General features: G+C 39.0%; 1 protein-coding gene across 3 annotated transcripts in view; it reads right to left on the reverse strand.

Annotated features, from left to right (window-relative positions):
• The window catches only part of LOC113812598 (A disintegrin and metalloproteinase with thrombospondin motifs adt-2), a 37,058-nt gene that overhangs the window by 4,033 nt on the left and 10,525 nt on the right, over positions 1-22,500 (reverse strand). The window contains exons 1-12 of one of the 3 annotated variants that reach the window (XM_070144110.1): positions 22,176-22,390; positions 15,657-15,732; positions 14,473-14,644; positions 13,375-13,477; positions 11,546-11,684; positions 10,500-10,741; positions 9,827-9,988; positions 7,554-7,744; positions 6,448-6,591; positions 5,724-5,877; positions 4,786-4,878; positions 1,399-3,141 (exon numbers count right to left, since the gene is read on the reverse strand). In XM_070144110.1, coding sequence (XP_070000211.1) covers positions 2,392-3,141; positions 4,786-4,878; positions 5,724-5,877; positions 6,448-6,591; positions 7,554-7,744; positions 9,827-9,988; positions 10,500-10,741; positions 11,546-11,684; positions 13,375-13,477; positions 14,473-14,644; positions 15,657-15,732; positions 22,176-22,241 — 2,292 coding nt within the window. In that variant the 5' untranslated portion in view covers positions 22,242-22,390 and the 3' untranslated portion in view covers positions 1,399-2,391. Of the gene's footprint in view, positions 1-1,396; positions 3,142-4,785; positions 4,879-5,723; positions 5,878-6,447; positions 6,592-7,553; positions 7,745-9,826; positions 9,989-10,499; positions 10,742-11,545; positions 11,685-13,374; positions 13,478-14,472; positions 14,645-15,656; positions 15,733-22,175; positions 22,391-22,500 lie in introns of those variants that run through there. The other 2 variants (XM_070144112.1, XM_070144111.1) reach the window with 2 other exon arrangements.

Consider the following 22,500-nt stretch of genomic DNA (forward strand, 5'->3'; position numbering starts at 1 on the left):
AAAAGAAAAGTACAGTGTAACAAAAAAGAAAAGAAAAAAAAAGTGTTCTACAAGAAATAACAAAGTGAGTAAAACCGTACAAAAGTTAAGCTACAATAAATTAATAACAAGATTCAAAAGATCTCACACTCACATGCTGTCACAATTCACTTCTCGTAAAAGAAATATCAAGAGTAAAAGATGAAGAATTAAAACCTTACAAAATGACATCGATTATGAAAACGATAAACCGCCATTTTTCAAAAATACGAAAAATTACAATAAGGAAAAAAAAAACAAAACATAATTAAACAATATAGCAATAAACATCGAATGAAAGAGAGAGATTGAGAAATGGATAGACAGATGAATAGATAGATGCACACACAGGCACCCACACAACGGGAGAGAGAGAGAGAGAGAGAGAGAGAGAGAGAGAGAGAGAGAGAGAGAGAGAGAGAGAGAGAGAGAGAGAGAGAGAGAGAGAGAGAAGCCAGGGGCAGATAGATATAGAGAGAGAAAGAGAGAGAGAGAGAGAGAGAGACAGAGAGAGAGAGAGAGAGAGAGAGAGAGAGAGAGAGAGAGAGAGAGAGAGAGAGAGAGAGAGAGAGAGAGAGAGAGAGAGAGAGAGAGAGAGAGAGAGAGAGAGATACAGTGCCCATATCGGCCACAAAGACAGACAGACAGACTCGTAAAGGCGGAGACAGAGTAAAAAAACAGAAAAAAAAGTAGGAAACTATTAAGACATATCCGGGTTAAATCTCCGACCCAAGATTAACAAAACAACTAAAAGCTTTTAACATTTAGCCTTTTGGCAGAGTTCGCATAAGTAAAATGAAAAAAAAAGAGGAACAACTTATTTCTCTCAACCTTTCAGTCTCAAGAAATTCCTCACACTGCTACACGACCCGCGAAACGACAGCTAACACGATCATAATTCCGGGTTGTGCATTGTCGAAAAGCTGGCGTTAAAAAAAAGGACAGACCGAAGGCTATTGATGTTTGTTCTAAAATTGCGCCAGTGTTGTTATTGCAGGCTATTGTTATACCAGCATCCTGGTCCGGGCGCTGACGTACACAAGCCTAGCGTTTTGGCGGCGGATGCTAAACAAAGGCGGCCGAATGCTTTCATGGCGGCCAGCTGCACGGAATGCCACGCGCGGTCTGGCAGCCCTAAACTATTTCAATACGAGTTAGAAAAAAAAATCGTGATGAATATATCTACGTCGAGTGAGATTGGAGGAGGTTATTGGGGGAAGAAAGATAGGGAGATAAAACTGAAAGATTGAGATGTATGAGTAGATAGATAGATAGGTAAATACACACAAACGCACATAGGTGCGAACACATAAACACACACACACACACACATGGAAAGAGAGAAAGAGAGAGAGAGGAGAGAGAGAGAGAGAGAGAGAGAGAGAGAGAGAGAGAGAGAGAGAGAGAGAGAGAGAGAGAGAGAGAGAGAGAGAGAGATAACAACTAAACCCATTTCTATAATCCATTTCCCCCTTATTCCTCATCCGTGACATAACAAAACAACAACATTGTTTTCTTACAACAAATTGAGATCTAAGAAAATCAAGGGGATTCGGCAAAGTAAAAATCAAGTGATAATTAAAACTCGTAGTTTTTGAAAGGAAACTGTTAAGGACAATAACTAACTAACCATTTAACCTAAGCAGAACGCCCATTTTTTCTCTAATGTTACTGATTCAATGGTATATGTAGTTTTTTTTTTATTTTTCTTCTCTTTTAGTAACCCTACCTAATTAAATCCATCAAGGAAATAGAAAAATACATACCTTATAATATCAAGTGGTCGCTACATTAATAAATAGTATTTGAATAAATTACTTGTTGAAAATTATATATAAATACTTTGTTGTACAGATAAAACAAGGAGACTAGTAAATCTGGATAAGTATTTGAAGACATGAATTCACACGTGATCATGTTCATTCTGTCATGTTTTATACATCTTAATGAAATAAGAAAAGTACATGACTGTAAATGTAAAACAATGGAAAATGCAATGGAAAATTTTGAATCCGATGAGCGATGACTGATGTTTTCTTCTTTCCGAAAATGATGTTCAGAAAGCTATATATATTTTGTATCTTAATATCTAACCTTTATTGAATATTCATTTGTTCATATTTTCTTAGTCACATTTCTTTGCGTTGTCGAGATAATTAATATTTTAGTCATCAGTAATGCCTCCCTACATTTGATTTTTGTAGACATTGTCAGAATTCGTTATTGTATTTATTTTTTACGTTTTTTTCTAATGCAAATTTGTCCTTCAGTCTTTGGATAGAGTGTAGACTTGTATCTGCAATTCGTCGTAAAATATCTTTTAAAAGAAGCAAAGACGGAGACACAAAAAAGAAACAATAAGAAATAAGTCCGTTACCCTCCATTTTTTTCTATCCCGCTGCCTTGCAGAAGGCAGTCAAGAGGTAATCGGACCCACCAGCCTTTTCCCTTCACTTTCTTCACTTTCTGCAACTGACAGCGAGTATCTGTGGTGGAAGAGCTCTGCAAGATCGTATTTACTAGATTTTTATTCGTCCGTTTCCTCTTCTTCCTAAATCTTTTACACTTTTTCCTATCCCTTCCTTTACAAGTCTTCACTCTCGTCTTCTTCTTCTTCTCGCCTTCACCGCTTCCTCCTTCGGCTTCGATCATTTTCTTCGTCTTCCGAATCCTCAAGACTTTTATCTTCCAGCCTTTCCCCTCGACGAAGCCAACTCGTTCCTTAAGGACAATGTGCGTTGGAGTGTTGACTCGCCAGCTCTTTCGGGGCTTTTTCGACTTCGTTGATATTTTCTCCTTCGTTCTAACCGTCGTCTGGTCGCCGAGGTTAACCGTCAGTTTCTTATTATTGTTCTTCTTCTTCTTCTCTTTGGTTTCTTTCTTCTTCTTCACTATGCCCTTTTTCTTCGTGAGGTCCAGTTCGTCGACGTTAGTTTTTTTGTTCTTTGATTTATCTTTCTTCTTTTTATTTCCCTTGTTCTTAGATTTTTTAACGATCTTTTTGGAATCTTTCTTTTCTTCCTTCTTCTCCTTCTTCTTCTTTTTCTTCTTCTTTTCCTTCAGTTTCTTCTTTCCGTCTTTATCGAGCGGTGCCACTCTCTTGCATTTGCCTCTTTTGCAGATCTGAAAGATAGGGTGTCCTATATATATATATGGCATGTCTGGTAATCTCTCTCTCTCTCTCTCCCTTTCTCTCTCTCTCTCCCTTTCTCTCTCTCTCTCTCTCTCTCTCTCTCTCTCTCTCTCTCTCCTCTCTCTCTCTCTCTCTCTCTCTCTCTCTCTCTGTGTGTTTGTGCATGTGTTTGTTTGTGTGCATGTGTTTGTTTCTTTGTCTGTGCGTGTGTGTGTGTATGTGTCTTTGTACAAGTTTTCTTGTCCATGCACTCTCTTTCTCTCTCTCTCCCTCTTTATCTCCATCTGTTTCTCTCTCGTTCCCTGCCCCTCTCCCTCCCTCCCTCCCTCTCTCTCTCTTTCTCTCGCTCTCTCTCTCTCTCTCTCTCTCCTCTCTCTCTCTCTCTCTCTCTCTCTCTCCTCTCTCTCTCTCTCTCTCTCTCCTCTCTCTCTCTCTCTCTCTCTCTCTCTCTCTCTCTCTCTCTCCCTCCCTCCCTCCCTCCCTCCCTCCCTCCCCCCCCCTCTCTCTCTCTCTCTCTCTCTCTCTCTCTGTATATATATATATATATATATATATATATATATATATATATATATATATATATTTATATATATATACATACACACATTATATATATATGTGTGTGTGTTTGTGCATGTGCTTGTTAGATCGTGTGTGTTTGTGTGTATGTGCTTGTTTTTTTTTTTTCTTTTTTTTCGCGCGCACGTGTGTGTGGTGTATTTACATGTATGTCTCTTTAGACTTCGAAAAGATGAGACACTACGATCTCATTCACAAGTAGCTGGAAAGCTCCTACGCATTCACAATTGCACGAAAAAGAGTGCGAGCGGATTGCAATTCATACACAATGCTGTCCTCTTTTGACTTCATCTGCATAAAAGGTGTTACGTGGACTACTGTGTTTCAGTTCCAGTGACAGGATTTGATGGACTATCGTGGAGCAATATTGTACAGTTGACGGAGGTGGATAGCATTGCGCAAAATCCTGTGTGGAAGATGCGTCTCTCCAGCAAGCGAAACAAATTAAGAATGAAACGAGGTTCGTAGGATACTCCGCGAACGCAGCTATGAACGCATCGCAACCAAAATAAAAGAGTTGCTTCCAGGACGAGAATTAAGGCTGCTTCTAATATGCAATACGAATGGAAGGCAGAGTGAGAAGTAGTCTATAGCAGTGTTGTCCAAACTGGGATCCACGACAGAGATCATAGGGGTACGTGAACAAACAAGGAACACACGCCTCACATCTCATAATAAGTATTTTTAAAGCATTTCGTTATCAAATCCTCTTTTTTATTCATGTATATAATTCGAATTTATTGACTAACACTCCTGCAAATGCTGTCTTTTCATGATTAGTATATTATTTGCATTATTCCAATTAAAACAGCTTGTCTAGCCATGGTGGACAGGGGGGGGGGGGTTACGTAACAGTACAAGAAAGTAATAAAGGGTGCAATAGGCGAAGATATTTGGACAACACTGGTCTAAAACACATCGACAGAGGATTTTGAGCCATGGAAATGGGAGAGAGAGAGGGAGGAGGGACTCACCTTCTCAGGGAAAAAAAGCGCCTGATAAGAAAAGAATAAGATAAGAGGAACGTGTGAAACGAGAGAGCGAGAAGGACGTACCTTCAGCGGACCACAGGGCGTTCCTTCGAGAGCCGAGGCTGAGGGAGTTCTGAGCTTGAATCCCTTTTTGCACCAGATCTCTTTGCAGACGTTCTGAAAGTGGGAAAACGAGATACGAATAAATTGTCTTGATAAACTGAATGAAATAAGGAAGACGATGAATTACAGATGTTCTTTGAAGTAGGAATCAAGACACGAATGAACACACGAACGTAAAGTAGAATAGTAAAAACCGTGCATCCTGCACAACGAAAGATAAAACAAATAACAAGACACACACACACACACACACACACACACACAAAGAAAAATAAATAAATAAATAACAAGAAAAGATAAATTCACCAAGAAGCAATCTAGGAAACGGCTAGAAACGTCAACAAAAGAATAGAAAGGCCATCTTTTCCGGTGACGATTAATACCGGTCTCATGATCGGAGGCGGGACACGCCGCTAAGCTCCGCCCACTCCTATGACGTAATGGGAATGGCGGCGGTTGTCGACTAGCTGTTTTACTATATTGGTTATTTTTTCGACTAGTGCATAGTATTTTAGAATATAATAACTAGGGTGACTTTTGATATCTTATGATGGGTTGTACCGTCATATATATAACCAATATGAGTACGAATTTGCATGAAAATAACCGAGATAAGAAGAATGCGTTTGGCAACTCTATGTTTACCGCCGCGGGACCTTCGGAAAAGTCGGCTCTAAATTCTCTTTGATTCAACAAACGCCAAGATGGATAGAATACGATCACACACACACACACACACACACACACAAAAACACCTAGCAAAACTAAAATCCCTGAAACCCAAGATAGACCAAACTAAAACCACACTCTTAGAGGAAAAAACAACAACATAAAAACGGAAAAAAATGAAGAAAAAATAGGATAATAATAATAAAAATAAACACAATAAAAACACTTACATTAAAGGGGCTCTCAGTTGACGAGAAGAAATCCCATCCTGCGCCGTACATGTAGTGGCACTGCTCGCTGGCACCGAATCTCCTCCCTGGCAGTTTGCCGCCGTGACCTTTCCTGGGGTCATCCAGCTTTTTGGTCGAGGTCAAGCATCTGCCGCTGCGAGGGAGAAAGGGGAGGGGGGGTTAGGTGGAGGAGTGGTAGGGAGAGAGGGAGAGGGAGAGAAAGAGAGAAGGAGAGGGAGAAAGAGAGAAGGAGAGAGAGAGAGAGAGAGAGAGACAGAGAGAGAGAGAGAGAGAGAGAGAGAGAAAGAGAGAGAGAGAGAGAGAGGGAGAGACAGAGAGAGAGAGGTGGGGGGTGAGACAGACAGACAGACAGACAAGACAAACAGAGAAACCCACACAATTATTTACAGACACAAACAAACCCAAGGAAAAAAAACACACACAAAAAAACAGAGAGAAAAAAAGACAGACAGACAGACACACCAAGAAACCCATACAAAGATTACCAGACACAAACAACCTCCCCCTTAAAAAAAAAAAAAAAAAAAAAAAAAAAGATAAAAAAAAAATATATATATATATAAAAAATAAAAAAATAAAAAAGATATACAAAAATAAATAAAAATAAAAAGATACATATATAGAAAAATATAAAAATAAAAAAATATATAAAAAAGATAAAAATAAAAATGAAAAATAAAAATAAAAGACCTCCTCAACTGACCTCCCCGAATTGAGGAATTTCCCGAGCGCTTCCTTGGAGCACGAGGACCAGGTGGTGGCTCCCGATGACATGACAGAAGACATGAGGAACTGCTTCCCTTTGCACATCCACGCGTCAGAGCCTCCGTCGTGGCGCATGTCCAGGCTGCGGGAGAGAGATGACGCGGGTGAGGAATGGATGAGATGTGGATGAAGAATAGATATGATAAAGGTGGGGAATGGATGAGATGTGGATGAAGAATAGATATGATAAAGGTGAGAAATAGATGAAGAATAGATATGATAAAGGTGAGGAATGGATGAGATGTGGATGAAGAATAGATGAGACGTAGATAAAGAATAGATATGATAATGGTGAGAAATGGATGAAGAATAGATATGATAAAGGTGAGAAATAGATATGTGGATGAAGAATAGATATGATAAAGGTGAGAAATAGATATGTGGATGAAGAATAGATGAGACGTAGATAAAGAATAGATATGATAAAGGTGAGGAATGGATGAGATGTGGATGAAGAATAGATGAGACGTAGATAAAGAATAGATATGATAAAGGTGAGAAATGGGTGAGATGTGGATAAAGAATAGATATGACATAGGTGAGAAATGGATAAGATGTGGATGAAAAATAGATGAAATGTAGATAAGAAGTAGAAGAGATGTAGATAATATTTAGATAAGTAGGTAAGATGTAGATAATGAATAGATAAGATGTAGATAAGTAGGTAAGATGTAGATTAAGAATAGAAAAGATAAAGATAAAAATAGGTAAAAAAAAGATAGAAGTATATTCATAAGAAATGGAAGAGAAAAAGAGAAAAAACAGAAATGATATAGATAAGAAATTTATAAGGTGTTGAAAAGAATTAGATAAATAAATAATATGTATTTAAGTATACTCTACATCATTATCATTCTAAATTAATTAACTAATTAGCATACTCTAAATCCTTATCATTATCATTATTATTATTATTCCCATTCCCGAACGCCACCAAGAACGCCTCCTCACTTGTGTCCGATTTCGTGCTCCACTCTAAATCAATCAACTAATTAGCAAACTCTAAATCCTTATTCCCGAACGCCACCAACAACGCCTCCTCACTTGTGTCCGATTTCGTGTGCCGCGATGTAGGCCGCGGCGAAGGACGTCCCCTCGCTGATGGTGCAGGAGACGGTGGAGGAGCACATCCCGCCGACGTAGGCGAGGCCCACCGTGGAGTTCTGGTCCCGCTGCTCGTTCCACAGGTCCATCCCCGAGAGGAGGAGGGCGTGGTCCCACTTCTTCTCGCCGGTCTGGAGGGAGGGAGGGAGAGAGGGGGTGAGGGAGGAAGAGGGAAGGAAGAGGGGGAAGGGAGGGAGGGTTTGAGGGAGGGTGTGAGGGGAGGAAGGGAGGGAAGGGAAGGTTTGAGGGAGGGAGGGAGGGAGTAAGGGAAGGAAGGGGAAGGTTTGAGGGAGGGAGGGAGGGAGTAAGGGAGGGAGGGATGGGAGGAAGAGAGGGTGTGAGGGTGTGGGATGGGAGGGTGTGAGGGAGGAAGGGAGGGAGGGTGTGAGGGAGGCAAGAGAGGGTGTGAGGGAGGGATGGGAGGGGGTGTGAGGGGAGTGGAAGAGGGAAGGAAGAGGGGGAGGGAGGGAGGTTTGAGGGAGGGTGGGAGGGAGGAAGGGAGTGGGAAGGGGAAGGTTTGAGGGGAGGGAGGGGAGGGAGTAAGCGGAGGGAGGGATGGGAGGAAGAGAGGGTGTGAGGGTGGGATGGGAGGGTGTGAGGGAGGAAGGAGAGGAGGAGGAAGGGAGGGAGGGTGTGAGGGGAGGAAGGGAGAGAGTGTGAGGGAGGGAGGGAGGGAGGAAGAGGAGGGATGGGATGGTGTGAAGGAGGAAGGGGTGTGTGAGGGAGTGAGGAGGAAGAGAGAGTGTGAGGGAGGGAGGAAGAGAGAGTGTGAGGGGAGGGAGGGGTGTGAGGGAAGAGAAAGGGTGGAGTGGGGAGGGAGAGAGGGAGGGTGTGAGGGAGGGAGGAGGAAGGGAAGAGGGGGAGGTTTTGAGGGAGGGATGGGAGGAAGACAGGGGGGTGTGAGGGAGGGAAGGAGTGGAGGGGGATGGAAGGAAGAGAGGGGGTGTGAAGGAGGAAGGGAGGGTGTGAGGGAGGAGGGAAGAGGGGGTGGGAGGAGAGATAAAAAGAAGGAGGGAGGGAGGGAGGGAGAGAGGGAGAGAAGATGGGGTGGAAGGAGGGAGGGAGGGAGGGAGAGAGGGAGAGAAGATGGGGTGGAAGGAGGGAGGGAGGGAGGGAGAGAGGGAGAGAAGATGGGGTGGAAGGAGGGAGGGAGGGAGGGAGAGAGGGAGAGAGAGATGGGGTGGAAGGAGGAGGGAGGGAGGGAGGGAGAGAGGGAGGAGAAGATGGAGGTGGGAAAGGAGGGAGGGAGGGAGGGAGAGAGGGAGAGAAGATGGGGTGGAAGGAGGGAGATAGGAGGACTTTTACCCTAGCGTACTACTGCTATTTCTTTCTACTAGCCGGTGACTTTCTTTTTCTTTTTTAAGAACATTCCCCTACCTATGAGGAAGGGCATTTCCCTGGCTCTGTGTCGGATGGGAGAGAAAGGGAGTGGGGGAGTGAATGAGGGATGGAGAAGGGAGGGGTGAAAAAAAGGGAGATAGTGAATCATAAAGGGAGGGATGGAAGGAGAGTGAGGGAGAGAGGGAGGGAAGGGGGAAGAAGGAAGGAGGGGAGGAGGGGAGGGAGGGAAGGAGGGAAGGAGGGAAGGGGGAAGGAAGGAGGGAAGGAGGGAAGGAGGGAAGGGGGAAGGAAGGAGGGGAGGAGAGGGAGGGAGGGAAGAGAGGAGGAAGGAAGGAAGGGGGAGGGAGGGAGGTATTGAGTCACAAGGGAGGGAGAGGAAAGGTAGAAGGGCGGGTAATGAGGAATGAGAGGAAATAAACAACAGAGACAAGGTCACAGGCCGGTGAGGGGGCGAGGAGGAAGTGAGGTCAGTGAAAGGGAGTTTTAGGTCATTCCTATTGTTTCAGGGCGAATAACGTGACCTTGATATGAAAACATAGCGAACCTGAACTAAATTTGGGGGGCTTATTTCCTTTCTCCCTTGGGTAGGCAAGCCCTCCCTCCCTCCCTCAAACCATCCCCACCCTCTCCCTTCCTCTCTCCCTCCCACCTTCCCACTCTCCCATCCCCTCCCTTCCCCTCATCCTCTCCCTTCTCCTTCCCCTCACAGTCCTTCCCTTCCACTCTCTCTCTCTCTCTCACTCCCACCCACCTTTCTCTCCCTTCCCCTCTCCATTTCTCTTGCCCTCCCTTCCCTCCCTCCCACTCCCCTTCCCCTCTCCCTATCTCCCATCCACCACCTTCCAACCCCCCCCCCCCTCCCACTCACCTACCTTCGGGTTCTGCGAGGACTGCCACACACAGAAGTTCTTGAGGTAAGAGTATATGTCCCCGTCTGCCGCTTTGGGCTTCCCAGTGGGCAGAACCTCCACTTTCTTCACCAACATCGCAATCTTGTACTTCCCGAGAGATTTATCCGAGTAGAGGCGGTGGACCTGTGTGGAAGGGAGGCTGAGGTTGGAGTGGAGTGGTGGAGTGAGGTGGAGTGGGGTAGTGTGACGGGGTGGAAGGGAATTTGAAGCTTGGTGGAGTGAGGTGGAGTGGTTAGAGGAGGGAGGGGGGGGGGGTTGACGCATAAAGAAAAGCTATAAAATGTGGTATAATATTGTACTAAATATCAGTTGCATGAATGAATAGAACTGGAGGACATTGTACTAGTCTACTGAATTCGGAATCAGGAATGGAAAAGAAGAATAAAAGGAGGAGTCAGAGAGAGAGAGAGAGAGAGAGAGAGAGAGAGAGAGAGAGAGAGAGAGAGAGAGAGAGAGAGAGAGAGAGAGAGAGAGAGAGAGAGAGAGAGAGATGCAGAAAGAGAGGAGAAAAGTAGAACGAAAGAGAGCCACAAGACCCTCAAATCAACATAAAAAACCAACGCAGATAAAGAAAAAAAAGAAAAAAAAAAAAACGAAAAATACGAACTTAAAAAAAAAAGACAACAAAACTCACAGCATTAACAATAGTCATTACGATATCGAGCGTCCTCTGGTCTTGATTGAGGCTCGGGTAGCGTTTCTTCACGTAGCGATAAAGCGCTCGATCCACGTAGACCGCTAACTCTATCGTGTACTTGTCCGCAGCCGCTCGCTTCCACCTCCTCGGCAGTGCCTCCTCGTCGCTCTCCCTTGCCTCTACGTCCTCCTCTTCGTCCTCCTCGTCTTTCGCTTGTCGGGGAGCGATTGGGAGGAGGGCTGTGAGTGGAGGAGGAGGAGGAGGAGGAGGAGGATAAGGTAGAATGAAAATGGGGAAAGAGGGAGGAGGAATATTTTTTCTGTCTTTGGTTGTGTGTCTGTCTGTCTCTTTTTTTTTCTCTCTCGTTCTTGCCCTTGCTCTTCCTCTCACTTTCCCACTCCTTGTTTTTTTTTCTATCCCTCTCTCTCTTCCCTTGTCTTCATCCTCTCTTTTCTTCTCCCTCCCCACAATCTCTCTCTCTCTCTCTCTCTCTCTCTCTTTCTATCTATTTATCTATCTATCTACACACACACACAAACACATATATATCACTCTCTTACTCACTCTCTTTCTCACTCTTCCTGCTCCTCCTTTCTACCTTCCCCTCCCTCCTCTCTTTTTCTCCCCTACTTCTCCCCCCCTCTCTCTTCCCTCCCATCTCCCTCTCTCCTATTCTCCCCCTCTCTCTCTCCCTCTCGAGACACTGAACTCACCTGCGCTTTCCGAGAGCCCCCCTCTCTCTCTCTTCCCTCACACCTCCTCTCTCCATTTCTCCTCCCTCTCTCTCTCCTATTCTTCCCCCTTTCCCTCTCCTATTCTCCCTCCCTCTCTCTCTCCTATTCTCCTCCCTCTCTCTCCTATTCTCCTCCCTCCCTCTCCTATTCTCCTCCTCCCTTTCCCTCTCGAAACACTGAACTCACGTGCATTTTTCCGAGAGCCCCCAACTCTCTCTCTCCTATTCTCCCCCCCTCTCCCTCTTCCTCTCTCTCTCCTATTCTCCCCCCCTCTCCCTCTCCCTCTCCCTCTCGAAACACGGAACTCACCTGCGTTTTCCGAGAGCCTCTTCTCAATTCTGGTGATGATGTACCTGCTGCTCTCCTCGACGTCTCTCCGCGTTCTGGCGCTCAGGGAGTCCACAGCCTCGACCTCGAAACTTTTCCCGAGATGGTCAACCACTCCATTCTGGAATTCAGAGAAGAGAAGAAGAAAGAAATGGAATTATGGTGGGTTATAGGGAAGAAGAAAAGAAAAGAAAAGGAATTATGGTGGGTTATACGGAAGAAGAAAGAAGAAGAAGAAAAAAAAGGAATTGTGGTGGGTGATAAGGAAGAGAAGATGAAGAAAAAAATGGAATTATGGTGGGTGATACGGAAGAAGAAAGAAGAAGAAAAAAAAGGAATCATGGTGGGTGATACGGAAGAGAAGAAGAAGAAAAAAAGAATTATGGTGAGTAATACGGAAGAGAAGAACAAGAAAAAAATGGAATTATGGTGGGTTATACGGAAAAAAGAAGAAATAATGGAATTATGGTGGGTGATATGGAAGACGAAGAAGAAAAAGAAGAAATGGAATTATGGTGGGTGGTTCGACTTTGGTTAGATTTTAGTACGACGAATGAGGAGAAAATATCAATATGTCATTTAGTGGGTATTTTTGATTGGATATATCAGTGTGGTAGAGTGACGTAAGGTGGAGATTCAGATCGGGTATGCTGGTATGATGCAGTGAATTATATACTACAGTGGAAGGTTCGGGTATACTGTTATGATAGAGCGAAACGTATATCAGTGGGATTTTAAGAGATACTGGTATGACATAACGAAAGAATATATCAGTAGAAGGTTTGGGTATACTAGTATGATATAGCGAAGAAGATATCACAGCGATGTTCTGCTCGGGCAGTATACTAACACAACATAGTGGAGAATATAACACCACAGTAAGAAGTGATACTCAGGAAAAGATATGACAGTGGTAGAAAAACCCACAATGTACAAACTAAATTTATTGAAATAAGTGAGACAACAGTTTCAGAATCGTCCTCCGTTATCTCACTTCAGTAAATTTAGTTTGTGCATTGTGTTTTTTTTTCTACCATAAATATCAACACAGTAGAGTGTTTTCCTACTCATTCTTCAATACGATACAGTGAAGAATTTAAGAATATTTGCCCATACGATCTGCTCTTGGGTATAGTGACATAGTGACATAACAATAAAGAATATTTAACTACAGGTCCTGTTCTTGGGTATAGTGACATGATAATTAAAAATATTTAACTACAGGTCCTGTTCTTCGGTATAGTGAGTGAAATGATAATGAAGAATATTTAACTACAGGTCCTGTTCTTGGGTATAGTGACACAGTGACATAACAATAAAGAATATTTAACTACAGGTCCTGCTCTTGGGTATAGTGACATGGTGAAATGATAATAAAGAATATTTAACAACAGGTCCCGCTCTTGGATATAGTGACGTGACATAATAATAAAGAATATTTTACATGTCTTGCTCCTTGATATAGTGACATAGTGACATGATAATAAAGAATATTTAACTACAGGTCCTGCTCTTGGGTATAGTGACAGTGAAATGATAATAAAGAATATTTAACAACAGGTCCTGCTCTTGGGTTCAGTGACAGTGAAATGATAATAAAGAATATTTAAATACATGTCCTGCTCCTTGATATAGTGACAGTGAATAATAAAGAATATTTAACAACAGGTCCCGCTCTTGGATATAGTGACAGTGACATAATAATAAAGAATATCTAACAACAGGTCCCACTCTTGGCTATAGTGACACAGTGACACGATAAAGTGACACATGGCTACCACTGTCATGACACAGGTACAGCAGATCCTCACCAACTCATCACAGACTGACATCACCGCCCATGTGTCGCCAGAGGCCCCGGCGAACATGCAGTTATGAGGCGCCGGAACTTCTCTGTTGGGGTCGTCGGTGAAGCTGTGGGCAGTGAGAGAGGTGTGAGTGGTATGTGGTATGAGGTTAGGTATGTGGTATGTGGTTCTGTGTGAGGTTAGGTATGTGGTCTGATATGTGGTATGTGGTTCTGTGTGTGGTATGTGGTTTTGTATGTGGTCTGAGGTTGGGTATGTGGTATGAGGTTGGGTATGTGGTATGTGGTTCTGTATGTGGCGTGTGGTTTTGTATGTGGTCTGAGGTTGGGTATGTGTTATGAGGTTAGAAATGTGGTTTGGTATGTGGGATGAGGTTTGATATGTGGTATGAGGTTTTGTATGCGGTATGAGGTTTGGTATGTGGTGTGAGGTTAGGTATGAGGTTTGGTTGTGGTATGGAGTTAGGTATGTTTTATGAGGTGAGATATGTGGTATGAGGTTAGGTCTTTCAAATGAGGTTAGGTATTTCACACTGACCAAGAAAAAATATACCCAAAAAACTACCAAACACAGAATAAAAAAAGCAATTAACAAATAAACAAATACCCCCCCTCCCCCCCAAAAAAAAACAGAAATAAAATAAAGAAAACGGACATAACAACCCCCCCCCCCAAAAAAAAAAAAAAACAGAAATAAGATAAAGAAAACGGACATAACAACCCCCCCCCAAAAAAAAAAAAAAAAAAAAACAGAAATAAAATAAAGAAAACGGACATAACAACCCCCCCCCAAAAAAAAACAAAAAAAAACAGAAGTAAAATAAAGAAAACGGACATAACAACCCCCCCCCCCCAAAAAAAAAAAAAAAAAAAAACAGAAATAAAATAAAGAAAACGGACATAACAACCCTCCCCCCCCCAAAAAAAAAACAGAAATAAAATAAAGAAAACGGACATAACAACCCCCCCCCCCAAAAAAAAAAAAAAGACAGAAATAAAATAAAGAAAACGGACATAACAACCCCCCCCCCCAAAAAAAAAAAAAAAAAAAAAAAAAAAAAGACAGAAATAAAATAAAGAAACCGGACATAACAAGGATCACCTCAGCGTCAGTCCCGGAGAAGCTATATCGATCGGTTCGAGTTGGAGGTGGACCTCGGAACCGTCGATCGGCAGCGAGAGCTCGAAGGCCGACCCGCCCACGCCCGCGGTACCGTCCGCCGCCCGCCCATAGCGCTGTGGGAGGCTTCGTAATACGCGATAGGGCCCGGATGCTGTTGCGAGTGACGTCACAGGGTGGGATGACGTTACGGGGTGAGATGACGTCACAGGGTGGGATGACGTCACGGGGTGGGATGACGTCATGGGGTGCGATGACGTCACAGGCGGGAAGGAAATTCAGGTTAGGAAATCGCTTGTGAGGTTTGGTTTTTGTTAGGTTTTGTGTTATTATGTTTATCAGTTTTTGTTGTTCCTATTATTTTTTTAATTAGTCTGTTGTTTTTATTATTTTGATTAGTTTTCTGTCGTTATTTTCTTTTTATTAGTTTTATTCTTATTATTGTATAATCATCATCATCATCATTATCATTATCATTATCATTATCATTATCATTATCATTATCATTATCATTATCATTATCATCATCATCATCATCATCATCATCATCATTATTATTATTATTATTATTATTATCATTATTTATTTCATGTTATAGTGTTTCTATGATTTCTATTGTTTGACTGTAGGTTACATTCAATAATAATAACAATAATAGTAATAATAATAATAATATTAATGATGATAATAATGAGAGAAATAATGATTATGATAATATTGATAATAATAATCAGCAACAAAAAGTAATACTAATACTAATAATAATGATGATAATAATGAGAGAAATAATGATTATGATAATATTGATAATAATAATCAGCAACAAAAAGTAATAATAATAATAATAATAATAATGATGATAATAATGAGAGAAATAATGATTATGATAATATTGATAATAATAATCAGCAACAAAAAGTAATAATAATAATAATAATAATAATGATGATGATAATGAGAGAAATAAGGATTATGATAATATTGATAATAATAATCAGCAACAAAAAGTAATAATAATAATAATAATAATAATGATGATAATAATGAGAGAAATAAGGATTATGACAATATTGATAATAATAATCAGCAACAAAAATGATAATAATCATAACGACAACAACAAAACATAGAGAAACGAATGTATAAATGAAAGAATGAATACTCACGTTGGTGCAATCTGTGAGAGAAGATCCGATTCTCTATCTCAGGTTCCAGTCGCTCAGGTGAGTCTTGCAGGTGAATCTTTGGGGAAAAAAAAGAAGGTTGTTTGTGATTGTAAAAGGGGAAGGTGAAGATTGTGAATGAAGGAGAAGAAAGTAGTGCGGGTTGTGGATGAAGGAGAAGGTTGTAAAGATTGTGAATAAAGGAGGGGGGAGTTGTGAAGATTGTGAATGAAGGAGAGGAATTACGGTTGTGGATGAAGGAGAAGGTTGTGAAGGTTGTGAATGAAGGAGAGAAGGTTGTGAAAATTGTGAATGAATGAGAGAAATTAAGGTTGTGAATAAAGGAGAAGGTTGTGAATGAAGGAGAGAAGGTTGTGAAAATTGTGAATGCAGGATAGGGAGGTTGTGAAGATTGTGAACGAAGGAGAGGAAGGTTGTGGATGAAGGAGAAGGTTGTAAAGATTGTGAATGAAGGAGAGGAATTAAGGTTGTGAATAAAGGAGAAGGTCGTGAAAATTGTGAATGAAGGAGAGGAGGTTGTGAAAATTGTGAATGATGGTGAATACTATAAATGAAGTGGGGAATGTCAATGAAAAGTCGTAAATGACTGTTGTAAAACTGTACAGATTGTGAACGACTCATAACTTATTTGTGAAGATCGTGAATGAAATAGTGAAAAAAGATTATGAAGATTGGAACCGGAACACCAAATGACACAGTATGAAAACGGAAAGTCCAAAATTATATATATATATATATATATATATATATATATATATATATATATATATATATATATATATATATATATATATATATATATAAAGAGAAAAAAAAAATATTCATACGTATTCAACCCCCCTCCCCCCCTCCCCCTCCTCGCTACCTCATAGCCTTATAATATCCATTTACGTAGCTGGATTAAGAACAATAAAGCATCAGAGAAAAATAGAAAAACAAAAACAACAAAATAACAAATTTGCATAAAGAGGTGAATATAAATGATGGCAAAATTTACAACACACATCCGTTTGTTATATTTTCCTCCTCTCTCTCTCTACGTGTTTCTTTTTTCTTTGTCTATCTAACTATCTATTCATCTACTTGTATCTATCGTTCTCTTTTTCTAACTGGTTCTCTCTGTCTATTTGTCTACATACATACTTGTCTATATACATCTATTTGTCTGTCTTTCTGTTTGTCTGACTGTATCTCTCTCTCTCTCTTTCACCCTCTCTCCCTCTCTTTCTTTCTCTCCCTCTCCCCCTCTCTATCTCTCTCTCCCTCTCTGCCTCCCTCTTTCTCTTTGTCTCTCCCCCCCCCCCACTCTCTCTCTCTCTCTCTCTCTCTCTCTCTCTCTCTCTCTCTCTCTTTCTTTTCTGATTTTCTTTCCTCTTTAACAGACACATACACATGCATACTACAGTACTGAAATTAGTATTGCTTCAGCATTACAATCATTATTATTATTGTTACATTTCCATATCTTATTGTTTTGATAATCATTTTGCAATCATTATTACTATTGTAATAATGACATTCATTATTCTTGTTATCATCATAATCTTTATTGTTATCATTATTATTATTATTATTATTATTATTATTATTATTATTATTATTATTATTATTATTATCATTATCATTATTATTATCATTATTATTACTTCATCATTATCATTATGATGATGATGATGATGAGGATAATAATGCTAATAATAATGACAATGATAATGATAATGATATTACGACTACTAGTAGTAATAATAATGATAATAATGATAATAGTAGTAGTAGTAATGATAATGATATGATGATGATAATAATAATAATAATAATGATAACGATAACATAATGGTAATAATATCAGTAGCAATGATAATAATAATGATAATAATAGTAGCACTACTACTACTACTACTAATAATAATAATGATAATAATCACAATAATAATGATACTAATGACAATAACGATAAAAAATAATGACAACAATAACATGATAATGATAATAATAGTAGTAATACTAATAACAAAAACAACAATGGACATGATAATGGATAATAATAATAATGATAAAAACAATAACAAAAACAATAATAATGATAATTACAGTAATAACAACAATGATAGTGATAATGAAAACAATAATGCTAATATTCATAATGATAATGATAATAATAATAATAATAATAATAATAATAATAATAATAATAATAATAATAATAATAATAATAATAATAATATCATTAGTAATTAACAACAGCAATAATGATGATCATGATGATGATAAACGACAATTATAATAGTGATAATGATATAACATGAAATAGAGAAATAATGGTAACAACAAAACGAAATCTCTTGCGGTAGCGGTGCGACAAGGTACAAAAATAAATATAAATAGTAAGGATAATAATGATAGAAAATAATGATAATGATAATAACGATAATAATGATTATAAGGATGATGGTGATGAGGATAATAATAACGATGATGATGATGATGATGATGATGATGATGATGATGATGATGATGATGATGATAATGATGATGATAATAATAATTATCATTATTGTAACAAATAATAATAATAATGATAATAATGATGATAATAGTAATAATGATAACATCAATAATGATAACAATAATGATAATAGTGATAGTAATAATAATAATAATAATAATAGTAATAATAATAACAACAATGATAAAAATTATGTGTGTGTGTGTGTGTGTGAGTGTGTGTGTGTGTGTGTGTGTGTGTGTGTGTGTGTGTGTGTGTGTGTGTGTGTGTGTGTGTGTGTGTGTGTGTGTGTGTGTGTGTGTGTGTGTGCGCGCGTGTGTGTGTAAGAGGCTGTAGATGCCTCTTCCGTGGGACTTGTGTGATAGAGTGCTAGATTGGTACGGCTTGACTCCTTATTTTCGTAAAGAGTATAACACAAATAACGAAATAACGATACTCAGAACTGCGCTAGTGCTTGGGGGCGGCGGAAACAGCTGACCATTATTCTTCCGCTGGTTTTGGAAGCCACGCAGAAGCCACGGGGAGCCTCGCATGGCTTGGGGCTTTATAGCACTTTATTGCCGCTATTTTAGAAGCTCAGATTTTCCAAAAGTTAAGTTTATATGCCCACTATATATAAATTCAGAGTTTGGAGCAGGTGAAATGATGGGGGGAGGGTAAAAAAAGAAAAAAAGAAAAAAAAAAAACACAGAAAGGGGACAACAACATGGGTGTTAGTAGAACAGGGCGTATTCTCCCCATAGATTGCTAAAAGATTAATAAAGAGAAATATCTACGAGGAATTTCGTGCAACTTACTAACGAGAAATTGCGTTTGATGTTGTTAATAAGAAATGACATTCGGAGAAGATTTGTAATAAGAGATAAAATCACAACCAAAAATCTGGAATTTATTAACAATCTGGAATTTATTAATGAACTTAACCTATGAAATATAAAAAAGATTTGATGGTGATAATAATGATTATGATAATTATAATTGTAATAATGAGGATAATAGTGATAAAGATAACAACAACAAAAAGTAAAGTGATTAGTTTTACGTTTAAAGAAACTGACAACCCAATGAAAAGATACGATTCATACAGGAATGATTGAAAAAAAGAAAATAAATAAAGAAAAAAAAAAAAGAAAAAAGAAAAGAAACACACACACATATCAACCTCACTATAATTACCAATGGAGATTGATGCTTATAATCTAATGCCGAGTTAAAAAGGACAAGAAATTGCACAGATCGTTAAAGACGGATGCTATTTCTTCTGATTTTTCTATTTTTTATTTTTTATTTTAAGAAGAGTAACCGCAGGGAAAATTGTGTTGATAAAGAGGATAACAACCGTGATAATGGTAATGAGAGCAACAAAGACAATAATAATGATGAAAGTACTACTACAACTAATGATGATAACAATACTGAAATGATAATGTGCATGATGATAACGATTATGTGTAGATAGTAATAGTTTGACAATGATAACGGTAATAATGGCGATGATAATGATGGTGATGATGATAATGATAATTGCCATTATTATCATTATCACTATCATCAGAAATGATCATAGTCACCTTTTTTATCCAATAGAAATGAATTAACTTTACAACGAGGATTTTATTACTATTGGTTTATTATAAATGAGATTATTTTAAACGTAACCGTTTTATGAGTGGTTTCATTTATTTCGATTTCCATTAATCCATTTTTTTTCATGTAGAAAAGTCGTGTCACTGTTCAAGATGATAAGATTATTGATAATGGTATTAACTTTCATATCTGAATGATTACTGTTTTTTCAGCAACTTATCATATGTTCGATATGACTTGCTGTATCACTGTTATATCGTCTTATTATTATTATCAATAGGATTAGCACTATTGCGATAACAGTCTATATGCTCATCATCATCACTACCATTAATATTGTCATTACCCTTTTTACCATTACCATAGCAATGGGATTTGTCATAAGGACTATTATTATTATGATCATTACCATCATTACGATTACTATCACCACAAATACGACTATCACTATCAATAATTATCATCACCATCACTGTTATCATTACCACTATCATTGTCATTATCTTCCATATTATCACCGCTGTCATCATTATCTTCATTGCTAATGACATTTAATAAGTATCACGGTGGTGAGTACTATCAGCATTATTATTATAATCAGCATTATCGTTGTTGTTTTTATATTATTACATTGTCATTTGTAGCAGATAATGTACTAGTCTATTTTCATCGTCAGTTGTAAATATTATCAAAATCAACAGTAACATAATGTTTGTATTACATTCACTATCATTCATCATGGTTGTCGTCATATTGCTTTCACGTTATCATCATTTTAACAATTGTTATTATTACTACTGACAGTTATCATTATCATTCCCATCTTCATTATTATCAATACCATTGTTATTGTAAATTATTTTGCTTGTATACATTATTAATCTTCGCCCTCACCATTATATTATTATCACCGTCATTGTTATAAGTATTTTATTATAATACTAGGGTTATTATCATTATCGTTATTATCATGGCCACTTAATTCCAACTTCTATTATATTCGTCTTTTTATTTATAATGCAATTTTTTTTGTTCTATCCTAATATCATGCTATCTCTGCCGATTTATATAATTCTGTGACTGCACACATGAACTGACTGGAGTAACGATGATCAAAGTGATTTCCTGTAGTCTTCTCTGGTTAGTAATATCTTCGAAACTGTAATCCCGGTCATCGACTCCAGACTATCGAGGACTTCTGCTCATCTCATTGACATTAAAACCATAACTAAGAAACGTATTATCCGCTTAGAGCACCATCCGCCATGGCTTCTCGTCTGATCGGGGGCACTGTGGTAACTTTGCCTTGCCCAAGGAACAAATCTACAGGTTAGAGGACCCAAGGAGCACATTACACCTCCTTCAGTAAGATGAGTCATCTTACTCCTCTAGGATACCAATATAATAATGATATAAACAATAACTATTGTAGCAATAATGTTTATAGTAATAATAACGATAAAATCATAATAGAGATGATAGAAATACTTCATTATTAGTAGTAGTATCATTTTTACTATCATTAGCCTTGTAATATATAATGTTACCATTATGGGGATGATAGTAATAATGATTATTAATATGATTATAATTGCCATTATTATCATGATTCATAATAAAGATGATAATATTGATAACTTTTTTAACATTATATCATCATCATCATTGCCATTATCATTATTAGTACTAGCAATATCATTATCATTATTATCATCACCATTACTACTTTTCCTCTTCATCAAAATAGAGTTATTGTTCCTATTATAACTGTTGATCTCCATCAGCCAATTATAAGCATCTGTATTGGTATTGTTATATTTGGAAGGGAAGGTGTTATTTTCCCATTAAGCGTTAAAGCGACATGACCTTCGCATTTTTTTTTTCTTTATCATTTTGCTTTTGCCTTTCCGTATTTTTTTTTTATGTCATTTCTTCATGTCTCCTATTTCTTTGCCTTTTACACACTTCCTCTGAAGCACTCACCCTGATCTTCTATTTTCACACTCGCACTCAAATTCCCTCAAAGTGATAAGGAAATATGTATAATAAAAATGAAATTGAATAATGACGTATCGAACTCGTCAAGGGTTCCTCATCAGACGAATGAATAAGCAAAATGAATCGTCCATTTTTGTTATTTGTTCGTCTGGTGTGGAGCTCTTGACGTGCTCGAAACGTCACAATTCAATTTCATTTCTTATTGTGTCTTTCTCCTTTTTGTCCTTATTCCTTATTCTCTTTTGTGAACACATTTGTGTATCTGCACCCATTCATCCTCAAACTCGCCCTCACTCACTACTTACACTCTCACCCTCACCCTCTTCTTCCACACTCACCCTCAAAGTCTCAGACATTCACCCTCACCCTCTTCTTCCACACTCAACCTCACCCTCTTCTTCAACACTCACCCTCAAACTGCTCGCAGAAGACAAAATGGCCACGCAATAGAAGAAACTCAGCACCGTAGCCCCCATGGTCGGACTCAGCTTATGGCGCGCATGTATATTCAATTATGATGTTTCCAAATTTACATATAAAGTCCTTCTATTTCACACACAGGGCTTGAGTGAAAGGGCCCTTCGTCTTCCCCGTGCAGTTGGCACCCACTGACTGACTGGCACTGCTGGAACACGTGCTGCAGGTAGGTTAGAATTCAAGGTTCCTCGTGGCGCCATTCATACGCGCGAGGTTGCCAACTCTCGCGTTGCAATTTCTCATAATATGCGTTAAAAC

Source organism: Penaeus vannamei, chromosome 31, assembly GCF_042767895.1.
Source record: "Penaeus vannamei isolate JL-2024 chromosome 31, ASM4276789v1, whole genome shotgun sequence".
In the NCBI taxonomy this organism is placed as follows: Eukaryota; Metazoa; Arthropoda; class Malacostraca; order Decapoda; family Penaeidae; genus Penaeus; species Penaeus vannamei.